At 46.5% G+C, this 13,241-nt stretch overlaps 1 protein-coding gene across 7 annotated transcripts in view; it reads left to right on the forward strand.

Annotated features, from left to right (window-relative positions):
* SYNE2 (spectrin repeat containing nuclear envelope protein 2) overlaps window positions 1-13,241 on the forward strand; it is a 573,116-nt gene that overhangs the window by 535,229 nt on the left and 24,646 nt on the right. For all 7 annotated transcript variants that reach the window (XM_068254236.1, XM_068254237.1, XM_068254238.1 and 4 more), the window contains one exon: window positions 8,472-8,683. In XM_068254236.1, the coding sequence (XP_068110337.1) occupies window positions 8,472-8,683 (212 nt within the window). The remainder of the gene's footprint in view (window positions 1-8,471; window positions 8,684-13,241) is intronic.

A 13,241-nucleotide genomic window follows, 5' to 3' on the forward strand; every position in this document is an offset into this window, starting at 1 on the left:
TATTGGTGTGGGTGAGTGATTAGATTGCCCGCAAGGGGCAGGTTAGGGGCTGATTGATAAGTGGCAGTGACAGGGGGTGACAGGGGGTAATTGATGGGTGATAGGTGATTGGCAGGTGATTGACAGGTGATCGGTGGGTTATTACAGGGAAGAACAGATGTAATTAATGCACTGGCGAATTGATAAGGGGGGGGGGGGGGGTCTGAGGGCAATCTGAGCGTGTGGGCGGGTGATTGGGTGCCCGCAAGGGGCAGATTAGGGTCTGATCTGATAGGTAACAGTGACAGGTGGTGATAGGGGGTGATTGATGGGTAATTAGTGGGTGTTTAGAGGAGAGAATAGATGTAATTACCCATCAATCACCCCCTATCACCACCTGTCACTGTTACCTATCAGATCAGACCCTAATCTGCCCCTTGCGGGCACCCAATCACCCGCCCACACGCTCAGATTGCCCTCAGACCCCCCCCCCCCCCTTATCAATTCGCCAGTGCATTAATTACATCTGTTCTTCCCTGTAATAACCCACCGATCACCTGTCAATCACCTGCCAATCACCTATCACCCATCAATTACCCCCTGTCACCCCCTGTCACTGCCACTTATCAATCAGCCCCTAACCTGCCCCTTGCGGGCAATCTAATCACTCACCCACACCAATAGATCGCCCGCAGATCCGACATCAGATCACCTCCCAAATCCATTGTTTACATCTATTCTCTCCTCTAAACACCCACTAATTACCCATCAATCACCCCCTATCACCACCTGTCACTTTTACCTATCAGATCAGACCCTAATCTGCCCCTTGCGGGCACCCAATCACCCGCCAACACGCTCAGATTGCCCTCTGACCCCCCTTATCAATTCACCAGTGCATTAATTACATCTGTTCTCCCCTGTAATAACCCACTGATCACCTGTCAATCACCTGCCAATCACCTATCACCCATCAATCACCCCCTGTCACTGCCACCCATCAATCACCCCCTGTCACTGCCACCCATCAATCAGTCCCTAACCTGCCCCTTGCGGGCAATCTAATCACCCACACACACCATCCGATCGCCTGCAGACCCGCAGTCAGATCACCTCCCAAGTGCATTGCATCTGTTCTCTCCTCTAAACACCCACTAATTACCCATCAATCACCCCCTGTCACTGCTACCCATCAGATTAGACCCCCATCTGCCCCTAGGGCACCCAATCACCCGCCCACACCCTCAGACCCCAGCCCTGATCACCTCGCCATTGCATTACTTGCATCTATTCCCCCCACTAATCACACCTTGAGACACCCATCAATCACCTCCTGTCACTACCTGTCACCCCCTAGCACACCTACCCATCAGATCAGGCCCTAATTTGCCCCGTGTGGGCTCCTGATCACTCGGCCAAACCCTCAGATCCCCCTCAGACCCCCTTCCGATCACCTCCCCAGTGCATTGAGTGCATCTATTTTCCCCTCTAATCACCCCCTGAGACACCCATCATTCACCTCCTGTCACCCCCCTAGCACTCCTATCCATCAGATCAGGCCCAATACAACCTGTCATCTAAAAGGCCACCCTGCTTATGACCGGTTCCACAAAATTCGCCCCCTCATAGACCACCTGTCATCAAAATTTGCAGATGCTTATACCCCTGAACAGTCATTTTGAGACATTTGGTTTCCAGACTACTCACGGTTTTGGGCCTGTAAAATGCCAGGGCGGTATAGGAACCCCACAAGTGACCCCATTTTAGAAAAAAGACACCCCAAGGTATTCTGTTAGGGGTATGATGAGTTCATAGAATATTTTATTTTTTGTCAAAAGTTAGCGGAAATTGATTTTTATTGGGTTTTTTTTTCACAAAGTGTCATTTTTCACTAACTTGTGACTAAAAGTAAAATCTTCTATGACCTCGCCATACACCTAATGGAATACCTTGGGGTGTCTTCTTTCTAAAATGAGGTCACTTGTGGGGTTCCTATACTGCCCTGGCATTTTAGGGGCCCTAAACCGTGAGGAGTAGTCTAGAAAACAAATGCCTCAAAATGACCTGTGAATAGGACGTTGGGCCCCTTAGCGCACCTAGGCTGCAAAAAAAGTGTCACACGTGGTATCGCTGTACTCAGGAGAAGTAGTATAATGTGTTTTGGGGTGTATTTTTACACATACCCATGCTGGGTGGGAGAAATCTCTCTGTACATGACAATTGTTTGATTTTTTTTACACACAATTGTCCATTTACAGAGATATTTCTACCACCCAGCATGGGTATGTGTAAAAATACACCCCAAAACACATTATACTACTTCTCCTGAGTACGGCGGTACCACATGTGTGGCACTTTTTTACACCCTAAGTGCGCTAAGGGGCCCAAAGTCCAATGAGTACCTTTAGGATTTCACAGGTCATTTTGCGACATTTGGTTTCAAGACTACTCCTCACGGTTCAGGGCCCCTAAAATGCCAGGGCAGTATAGGAACCCCACAAATGACTCCATTCTAGAAAGGAGACAACCAAAGGTATTCCATTAGGTGTATGGCGAGGTCATAGAAGATTTTATTTTTTGTCACAAGTTAGCGGAATATGACACTTTGTGAAGAAAAACAATTCAAATCAATTTCCGCTAACTTGTGGCAAAAAATAAAATCTTCTATGAACTCACCATACTCCTAACGGAATACCTTTGGGTGTCTTCTTTGTAAAATGGGGTCATTAGTGGGGTTCCTATACTGCCCTGGCATTTTAGGGGCCCTAAACCGTGAGGAGTAGTCTTGAAACAAAAATGACCTGTGAAATCCTAAAGGTACTCATTGGACTTTGGGCCCTTTAGCGCAGTTAGGGTGCAAAAAAGTGCCACACATGTGGTATTGCCGTACTCGGGAGAAGTAGTATAATGTGTTTTGGGGTGTATTTTTACACATTCCCATGCTGGGTGGGAGAAATACTTCTGTAAATGACAATCTTTTGATTTATTTACACACAATTGTCCATTTACAGAGTTATTTCTCCCACCCAGCATGGGTATGTGTAAAAATACACCCCAAAACACATTATACTACTTCTCCAGAGTACGGCGATACCACATGTGTGGCACTTTTTTGCACCCTAACTGCGCTAAAGGGCCCAAAGTCCAATGAGTACCTTTAGGATTTCACAGGTCATTTTGCGGAATTTGATTTCCAGACTACTCCTCATGGTTTAGGGCCCCTAAAATGCCAGGGCAGTATAGGAACCCCACAAATGACCCCATTTTAGAAAGAAGACACCCAAAGGTATTCCGTTAGGAGTATGGTGAGTTCATAGAAGTTTTTATTTTTTTGTCACAAGTTAGCGGAAATTGATTTTAATTGTTTTTTTCACAAAGTGTCATGTTCCGCTAACTTGTGACAAAAAATAAAATCTTCTATGAACTCACCATACTCCTAACGGAATACCTTGGGGTGTCTTCTTTCTAAAATGGGGTCATTTGTGGGGTTCCTATACTGCCCTGGCATTTTAGGGGCCCTAAACCATGAGGAGTAGTCTTGAAACCAAATGTCGCAAAATGACCTGTGAAATCCTAAAGGTACTCATTGGACTTTGGGCCCTTTAGCGCAGTTAGGGTGCAAAGAAGTGCCACACATGTGGTATCGCCGTACTCAGGAGAAGTAGTATAATGTGTTTTGTGGTGTATTTTTACACATACCCATGCTGGGTGGGAGAAATAACTCTGTAAATGGACAATTGTGTGTAAAAAAAATGAAAACATTGTCATTCACAGAGATATTACTCCCACCCTGTAAAAATACACCCCAAAACACATTATAGTACTTCTACTGAGTATGGCGATACCACGTGTGCCACTTTTTTGCAGCCTAACTGCGCTAAGGGGTCCAAAGTCCAATGAGCACCTTTAGGCTTTACAGGGGTGCTTACAATTTAGCACCCCCCAAAATGCCAGGACAGTGAACACACCCCACAAATGACCCCATTTTGGAAAGTACACACTTCAAGGTATTCAGAGAGGGGCATGGTGAGTCCGTGGCAGATTTCATTTTTTTTTGTCGCAAGTTAGCAGAAATGGAAACCTTTTTTTTTTTTTTCCCTCAGTGTCATTTTCCGCTTACTTGTGACAAAAAATAATATCTTCTATGAACTCACTATGCCTCTCAGTGAATACTTTGGGATGTCTTCTTTCCAAAATGGGGTCATTTGGGGGGTATTTATACTATCCTGGAATTCTAGCCCCTCATGAAACATGACAGGGGGTCAGAAAAGTCATAGATGCTTGAAAATGGGAAAATTCACTTTTTGCACCATAGTTTGTAAACGCTATAACTTTTACCCAAACCAATAAATATACACTGAATGGGGTTTTTTTTATCAAAAACATGTTTGTCCACATTTTTCGCGCTGCATGTATACAGAAATTTTACTTTATTTGAAAAATGTCAGCACAGAAAGTTAAAAAAATCATTTTTTTGCCAAAATTCATGTCTTTTTTGCTGAATATAATAAAAAGTAAAAATCGCAGGAGCAATCAAATAGCACCAAAAGAAAGCTTTATTAGTGACAAGAAAAGGAGCCAAAATTCATTTAGGTGGTAGGTTGTATGAGCGAGCAATAAACCGTGAAAGCTGCAGTGGTCTGAATGGAAAAAAAAGTGCCTGGTCCTTAAGGGGTAGAAAGACTGTGGTCCTCAAGTGGTTAAGTTACATTAGTTATGTTAATTAAAATAGGTAATATAATCTCTTACCCACCCCGGTTTAATGCTGGGAATACATGGTACGTTTTTGAGGCTCAATTATCCCGCCCGATCGATTCCCCGCTCGATTTCGCGCCCGATTCTCTTATCTTCTATTCGTTTTTTTTTTTCCCCAATGTTGCCCATGCAAATTTGAGCGCGGAAACGATCAGGCGCGAGACCGGACATGTCGGAAATTATCTATCGAGCCATCTAAATGGGTCAAAATCTAACCGTGTATTCCCAACATAAAAGAACAGGCAATTGTGTGTGATTTCATGGGGGCAGCCATCTTTTTGGTTGAAAGGAGGTGACGAAGCATGAGACACAGTTCCAACTGTCCTGATGACCCCTCCCAGTTGCACGCTTAGGCTTCAAATCTCAAATTCAAAATAATAAAAAAAAAAACAGAAATCCCATCATGCTTTGCACAGCATCGGGGAAAAATGCCCGGGCAGTTTAATTTTCTGCAGCTAAAAATGAGGCTTGGGTAAGGAAAACAAAGTTCTGATGCTGTGAAACTGTTAAACGCCAAGCCTTTTCACTGCTGCTGAGTAGATTTTTAGTCTGTAGGTTCACTTTAAATTAAAGGACAACTGTAACGAGAGGGATATGGAGGCTGCCATATTTATTTCCTTTTAAACAATGCACATTGACTGGCTGTCCTGCTGATCCCCTGCCTCTAATACTTTCAGCCATAGACCCTGAACAAGCATGCAGCAGATCAGATTGTCACATTTGACACGATTATCTGCATGCTTGTTTCTGGTGGTGTTCAGATACTGCTGCAACCAAATAAACCAGCAGGGTTGCCAGGCATCTGGTATTGCTTTAAAGGAAATAAATATGGCAGCCTTCATATCCCTTTCGTTACAATTCTGTTCTTTAAATGCATGGAATGACTGCTTCTGTGGATGCCTAATTACACGGGTGACTGTATCAACATTTTTATCTGATAAGTTTGCGAGGACACAAAGCTTTTTAAAGTTTATCTCAGGCCATAGAAATAAGAAAAAAAAAATGTGTCTCTCTCTCCCCCCCCCCCCCCCCCCCCCCCATACAATCACCAATAAACATTCCATCATGTGTTGTGATGCAAAAAAATAAGATTCGTGCTGCTGAACATCATGGCAATAAAGATTTGTGCCACTTTCGTTTTGATTTTTTACTCCAGTCGTTGACCCCTTACAACAGCGCATGGACAGGAAACTGGCATGGTTGGGCAGAGCCATGTTGTGCCAGTTTGTGCTGGAAAAAAATCATTGTTTAGATCAGGTAAGGTTTATTCAAGCACAATTAAAAAAGACAATGCATTTCTCGGGTCTCTGCCTGCTTCCTCAGCTCAATAAAGTGCCTTAAAGAGACTCTGAAGTCTCTGTTTTTGTCACAAAATCCTCTTAAAGGGACTCTGACCAGTGAATAAAAACAAAATCTGAACTTACCGGGGGCTTTCTCCAGCCCACCGTAGGTCGGGAGGTCCCTCGGCATCCTTCTGGCTCTTCTCCCAGGCCCTGCTCAGAAATGGCTTCAGGCGACACCGGGACCGAGTGTTGGGCTCCCTCTTCCGGAAAGATGACGTCAGTCGTCTCCACGCCGGCCGCCTCCCGTCATCATGGCGGCCGACGTGACAGTACTGCGCAAGCGCGAACCACATGCTGCGCAGGCACAGACCATACTGGGACAACTTGAAGAAGGGTAGGCCGGCACTCAGAAAGGCTGTGATGGCGGAATTACCAGCTGTATATATGGGCAAACTCCAGCAAAAACTACGTGCTCAAGACGAAGATGAGAGCATAGCATCAAACACATGGAAAGAAGCAGTTATGATGTCTGGCACTGTAATTTAATTAGAAAGCAGCAGGTGTACAGCAGTGATAAAAAAAAGTCCATGAAAAACGTGTACAAGATGTGGTACTTATCGTGCTGGTTGCTGGATGTGGGAGGCACTGTGGGCGCCAGTGGGTGCACGGCCTTACGACCGTTTCACTCGGGGTGAGCCTTGCTTCTTCAGAGGCCTAACGTGCACAAGTGCTGGGAAGAGGAGGCCATTAAAATAGCCTATTTCCGTGTAGGTACCCGCCCGGTCCCCCTATGACGTGGGGCCAATTGATAGGGCAGAGCAGACGGCGCATATTGTTGACAGCGCCACACGTAACACGTAAGTGTGCGCAGTCTAAATGCGCACGAAGCTGGAGCGGGGGAGCGCTGCCATGGCAACGCGCACCGTCCCAAAGTCACGCGAGAGGCGGCATCAATATCAGCAGCCACTCAGCGGGAAGGGGGCGGATGCGGGGAGCGCAATGCGGTTGCCATGGAGCCCTCGTAACAACAGCTGTAGCCTTGGATGGAACCACCCCGAGTGAAACGGTCGTAAGGCCGTGCACCCACTGGCGCCCACAGTGCCTCCCACATCCAGCAACCAGCACGATAAGTACCACATCTTGTACACGTTTTTCATGGACAGACCATACTGGGCCTGTGCAGTACGCTCCTGGTGACATCAGCGGGAGCGAGGACACGGTAACGCAGGCGCAGTGGTTTTCAGTTTTTAAAGTCTGAAATTCCAGAAGTGAACCGGAGGAGGGGCCGGAGCATCGGTGAGTGGCTGCACAGGCACAGGATGTCTGCGGGGGACCATTAGAAGCCCCGGGTAAGTTCAACTCATTTTCCCCCGACCCCCCTACAGTATCCCTTTAAAAGGAAATAACTATCCGCCTCTCCATTCCTTTGACTTCAGATGTGCTTTAATGTCTGGTCCACAAACTGTTCCAAGCTAAGCCTTTTATTTAGGTGTTCGTTTGTGGACGAGCGTATCTGATCAAATTATGTAAAGCACAACACTGTAAATACAAAGGTAACCGTATTGAATTTCTGCATTTTTTTTTTTCATTTGAAATGTGGCTGTTTTAAATGCAGATGGTGTTTAACCACCCTGGCGTTCTATTAAGATCGCCAGGGCGGCTGCGGGAGGTTTTTTTTTTAAATAAAAAAAAAACTATTTCATGCAGCCAACTGAAAGTTGGCTGCATGAAAGCCCACTAGATGGCGCTCCGGAGGCGTTCTTCTGATCGCCTCCGGCGGCCAAAAGTAACACGGAAGGCCGCAATGAGCAGCCTTCCGTGTTTGGCTTCTCCTGTCGCCATGGCGACGAGCGGAGTGACGTCATGGACGTCAGCCGACGTCCTGACATCAGCCGCCTCCGATCCAGCCCTTAGCGCTGGCCGGAACTATTTGTTCCGGCTGCGCAGGGCTCAGGCGGCTGGGGGGACCCTCTTTCGCCGCTGCTCGCGGCGGATCGCCGCAGAGCGGCGGCGATCGGGCAGCACACGCGGCTGGCAAAGTGCCGGCTGCGTGTGCTGCTTTTTATTTGAACAAAATCGGCCCAGCAGGGCCTGAGCGGCAGCCATCGGCGGTGATGGACGAGCTGAGCTCGTCCATACCGCTAAGATGGTTAAGTGTCTCATAACACAAAACTTATCAAAGGCTCTTGGTGCTTTAAATTAAACAAACCTACTCCCAACTTTTGTTTTCTGTGATGTTTTATTGTCCCAGCCTAATCCGAGCATCAGTTATACTGCAATGTATGCAGTATCTTATGTAAATGTGTAGCTCTTTGGGCTGTCATTTAGGTTTGTGGATGACTGGCTCTATTGTGTCCCCAATGCAGATTGCAATGCATGGTGGTCTCTCTGCTAAGAACTGCCATACTTGTTTGCAATAAAAGTTCTTGTTCTTTCCTTTTGATGTCTACGCAGGTGTTATTGAGCGCTGGGAGATTATTCATGCTCAGAGCTTAAGCAATGAGCTCACGGCTAAGCAGAACCTACAGCAGTGGCAGCAATTAAACTCTGATTTGGACAATATCACTCTGTGGCTGGAAAATACTGAAGCCGAGCTCAACAGCGCTGAGAAATCAAAGCCATCTGTTTCTATCCAACAACTGGAGCACAAAGTCAAGAGGCTTAAGGTAGGTGCTTATTACGAGCGCAGCTAATGTTCCGAGAGGGTCAATAATTCTACCTGGCAGGTAAATGTAATGCAAATTGCATGTAGCTCGGATAGGGGACAAACAGATATACTGCCTGCCAATTTTGATTGGTCCGATTCCAAGCAATGTACGATTTGCATACAAGCTCAGTTATTAGCATCTTATAGGCCGTCTGTATTAATAATTGAAATCTGAGAGACTGAGGATTTGGAAGGAGTCTTCTCTGGACCTAAAGCTTTGTACGCTGGACTGTCAGCTGCAGGTATCAGGACTTAAAGGGAACCTGAGGTGAGAGTGATATAGAAGCTGCTGTATTTTTTTCCTTGTAAGCAATTCCAGTTGCCTGGCAGCCCTGCTGATCTGTCAAAACCCTGGAACAAGCATATGGCTAATCCAGTCAAACCTGAGTCAGAGTACCTGATCTGCATATGCTTGTTCAGGGTCTATGGCTTAAAGTATTAGAGACACAGGATCAGGACTGCCAGGCAACTAGTATTGTTTAAAGGGAAATAAATAAGGCAGCCTCCATATCACTCTCACCTCGGGTTCCCTTTATTGAATATCTGTAACCACCGGGGGGAAGTTACATACTTGCCTCGCTTTGAGCCTTTCGTGGTCCTCTGTGCATTCTTTCCACCGACCAGGCCCACGTTCAAATGTCCCATCAGCAGCATCTTTGGGATACCACAGAAGGCTATGGTAGTGCTTGAGTCTCCTCCAAGTGCTTCTGAAGACGAGTGGCTCCATACAGAACATGTGTAAGTCCGTGCTTGCACATGCGCAGTATTCAGCTGCTCATCTTCGGAAGTAATTGGAGATGCGAGTAGTTCCGTAGCCTTCCAAGAAGACCTGAAGACTTCTTGGACAATAAAATCAAAAACTGGAACTGGGGGGGCCCAGCAATGGAATGAGGGGTCATCTCTAAGGGAACCAGAGCCTTCACTCTTCTTATCTTATGTCGATTGTTCCTGTGATTGTAACAACTCAAGGCTCATCTAAAGGCGCTTATGCTTGCTACACAGCCATAACAGTTAAGGCACCTGTTTTTCCACTGATGATGAAGGCAAGCACCTGCAAACACAATGTCAATTTTTTGTGCTCAAATTTAAAAAGTCATTTTCCAATAAACTTGTACAAATTCTTTAAAAGAGGTGAGATCTATCTTTTATGCATTGGGCATGTAGTTAAGGAGCTGGGAGCCCAATGCAAGTTTTACACTGGGGCCCCCAAACACTCTATACGTAACAACTGATATGGTGCACCAAAACCTGCCAAGGACCATCACCGTGTCAGAGGTGCAAGAAGGGGATGGGAAGCAGTTTGTTAATGATTCAAAGCATGTATAGAAGTGATTTTTACCAGCACAGGACCAATAAAGAGGGAGGGAGGGCCCTTCGGGGTCCCTCTGGCCCAAGGGCCCCGATGCGGTCACAACCTCTGCAACCCCTATTGCTACGCCCCTGGTTACAGGTATCCTTTAATTCTTCAGGCAACTGTCCAAAGACAAGTTCTGTACAGATGTGTCGCTAGCCTGTTGGTTAGCCACGTGTTCGGTTGCTATGAAGGAAGGAGGAGGGCGCGGCGCATGATAGACACCTTGTGGGCAGAGTGAGTAGGTAAACAATGTCCTATGTCTGTGTTTGGCTGAGACAATACGCCAGGCTGATCATCCACCAACGTTAAAGGAACGATCGGAGCAGGGCTGCGAGGGCACCATACAGCTTCAGGGGGCTGAGGGATGCTCCGGGTGAGTAAAGATCATTTTTTTTTAGACTTAAGTATTCCTTTAAGGGGGGGGGGGGGGGGGGGGGGTCAGGGTCTGCTGTACACATGCTAAATTCTTAACAGGCGGCCCAAACTGAGAACCATCTAGCACAACTACGAGGCTTAAAGGACACCCAAGGTGAAAAGAAACTGATAAGATGCATAATTACATCTAGCATCTTTCTTCTAGAAATGACTTTTTTAGATATCCCACGGTTTCATTTTATATTTTAATCTACTTTTTAAGTTTTTTTCACTGTTTCATTGCTTGCGCATTCATTGAAGTATGCCAGAGCTAAAATCTATGAACTATTGACCCCTTTTATCTTTTTTCTGCTCTCAGAAGCCATTTTCTGTTACAGTTACTGTTTTATAGTTGTAATTTCTTATCAGTGAGGGTGACACAGTAGTCTGACCCAGTCCTGACTGACAGGAACTGTCACTTACATACCTGATTGTTAAACCTTTCAGGCAGAGAAGGAAAAAAGCAACACTGCACAGTTATTTGTGTGCTAGGCACTGTACATACCCATGTCTATCTCATGTTGTCACGTCACCACGGGTATCCTTTAAGGTGCCCATACACCTATGTACTTGGCAGCTGATTGACCATCAGATTCGATAATTATCGAATTGGATGAAAATCGGTGCCATCAAGTGCACGTCCGATCCTCTATGCAACCAATTTTGGGCCAAGCATGTCGATGATATATACTGCAAGATGTCTGGTCTGCACGGTCAATCGGGCACACAGCGGTAACGGCAATCGATATAGGGACTAGCGAAGAAACCCCCGATGCTGTCCCTCCTAATGTTCAATGCCCCCCAGTGCACGGTACATGACCTGTCCGTGTCGGCCGCTGGCTTCAGGCTTCGCCCTACGTCCATACATGCGCCCCACATGGCTGCCGTTGTACACGTAGGGAACATGTATGGGCGGAGGACAGAGCCTGGGGCCAGCGGCCGACACAGACAGGTAATGTATAGTGCACTGGGCACCGAGAGGCCAGATTGAACATTAGGGGGACAGTGGCAGATATGGTGTCAGAAGATTAATTCCAGATTGCAGTCTACATGGCCTGCGTGTATGAGCAGCCGACAGATCTCTCTCCAATCAGATCCAATTAGTCTTGTGGTCGCATCTGCCCATCATCGCTAGATGTATGGCTACCTTTAGATTATGTCTGATTTAAAGAATGTAGGCTGTGTTCAGATGGACATTTAAGGAAACCAGAGACAATCTATACGTTTTATACATACCTGGGGCTTCCTCCAGCCCCATGCGCCTGGATCGCTCCCACGCGGCTGCCGGAGAGACACGTAGAGAGCGCACTTCTCTTGCGCAGACTGGCTGAAGTTGTGGGACCTGGTACCGGCGATACAGAAGGCTGAGGACATTGGCGTGGGAACGATCTATGCGGATGGGGCTGGAGGAAGCCCCATGTATGTAGAAAACTTTTATTTTAGATCATCTCTGGTACACTTTAAAACATAAAGGAAAACTAATGTCATGTTCTTGGCGCTCTGCAGAATGTTCAGGGTCCCACAATGACGTAAGTGGCTACTGAACAACCTTGAATACCTCTCAGCATTCCATTCTTTTGTTCTCCAGTTTGTTTGTTGTTTAACATCGTATATAAAAAAGATAATAATAAAAAAAAAAAAATCTCTCAACATATCCATAGAATAAAGAGCCAAAGCTTTTAAGGCAGTTGGAGGCCTCTCCCATTCACTTCAATTACATCATCTGAGCACAAAGAGCCTCCGCAAAACCTTGCAGCTGCTGTTTCCTAAACAGTGCAATTTCAGGCTTGAACAATCCTGCCTGTCTGAACTCTGCCATTGGCGCTAATGTAAGTAGGTGCAGGTGCTTCTTCACAAACAACTAAAAGGTGCTATTTTTACTCGGCCATCTGAGTACAGCTCTACGTAATGCAGAAGTGTGAAGAAGAGAAATAATGCAGGACAGGCTGGGCAGATTACGGTTAAGGCTACCATAGACTGGTCGACTGCCACCAGATTGACCAACAGATAGATGCCTCTCTGATCGAATCTGATCACAGAGGGAATTTATTGGCTGCCCATACACTGCACACAGAGTTTGAATCGATTTCAGCTGAAATCGATTCACAGCCTGCGGAACTGCCTTTGCCTGCCTCACCTCCCCCACGGCCAGCAGCAATACATCACCTGTCCGCAGGTGCGAGTTCCCGGGTCCCTTTCTCTGGCTGGCCTTCATCTCCATCTTCTCTTCACTTCCTGTCCCGAGCGTAAGCTCAAACAGCAGAGGGCGCTGTACTGTTTGAACTTCCCCTTCTCACAGGACGCAACAGGAAGTGAAGAGAAGATGGAGAAGAAGGCCAGCCGGAGAAAGGCATGGACCCGGGAACTCGTGCCGACGGACAGGTGATGTGTTGCTGCGTCGGTTGTCTTTCAATTGAACGCCGCTAACTTAGCGCTCCCTACCCACCGGCGATCGAGCAACATTTTCTGCTTGGACAGATCAACTGAATCGATCAATTTTGGATGGAAATCTGTTGATCGGTCAACATTTGCATTAACTATTTCAGCATCACAGTGATCAAATCTGCTGTATACCAGCGGGAAATTTACTTAGTGTATGAGTACCTTAAACGATTCCCCCCCTCCCCCCATTGAAACCATAGCTCCCAGCTGCCCCTCTTTTGGAGGGACAGTCCCTTTTTGGGAACATGATCCCTGTGTCCCTCTTTCAGGACTGATGTACAGAGCTGTGTGAATATATGTATTTTTC

This window comes from Hyperolius riggenbachi, chromosome 9 (assembly GCF_040937935.1).
Source record: "Hyperolius riggenbachi isolate aHypRig1 chromosome 9, aHypRig1.pri, whole genome shotgun sequence".
Classification (NCBI taxonomy): Eukaryota; Metazoa; Chordata; class Amphibia; order Anura; family Hyperoliidae; genus Hyperolius; species Hyperolius riggenbachi.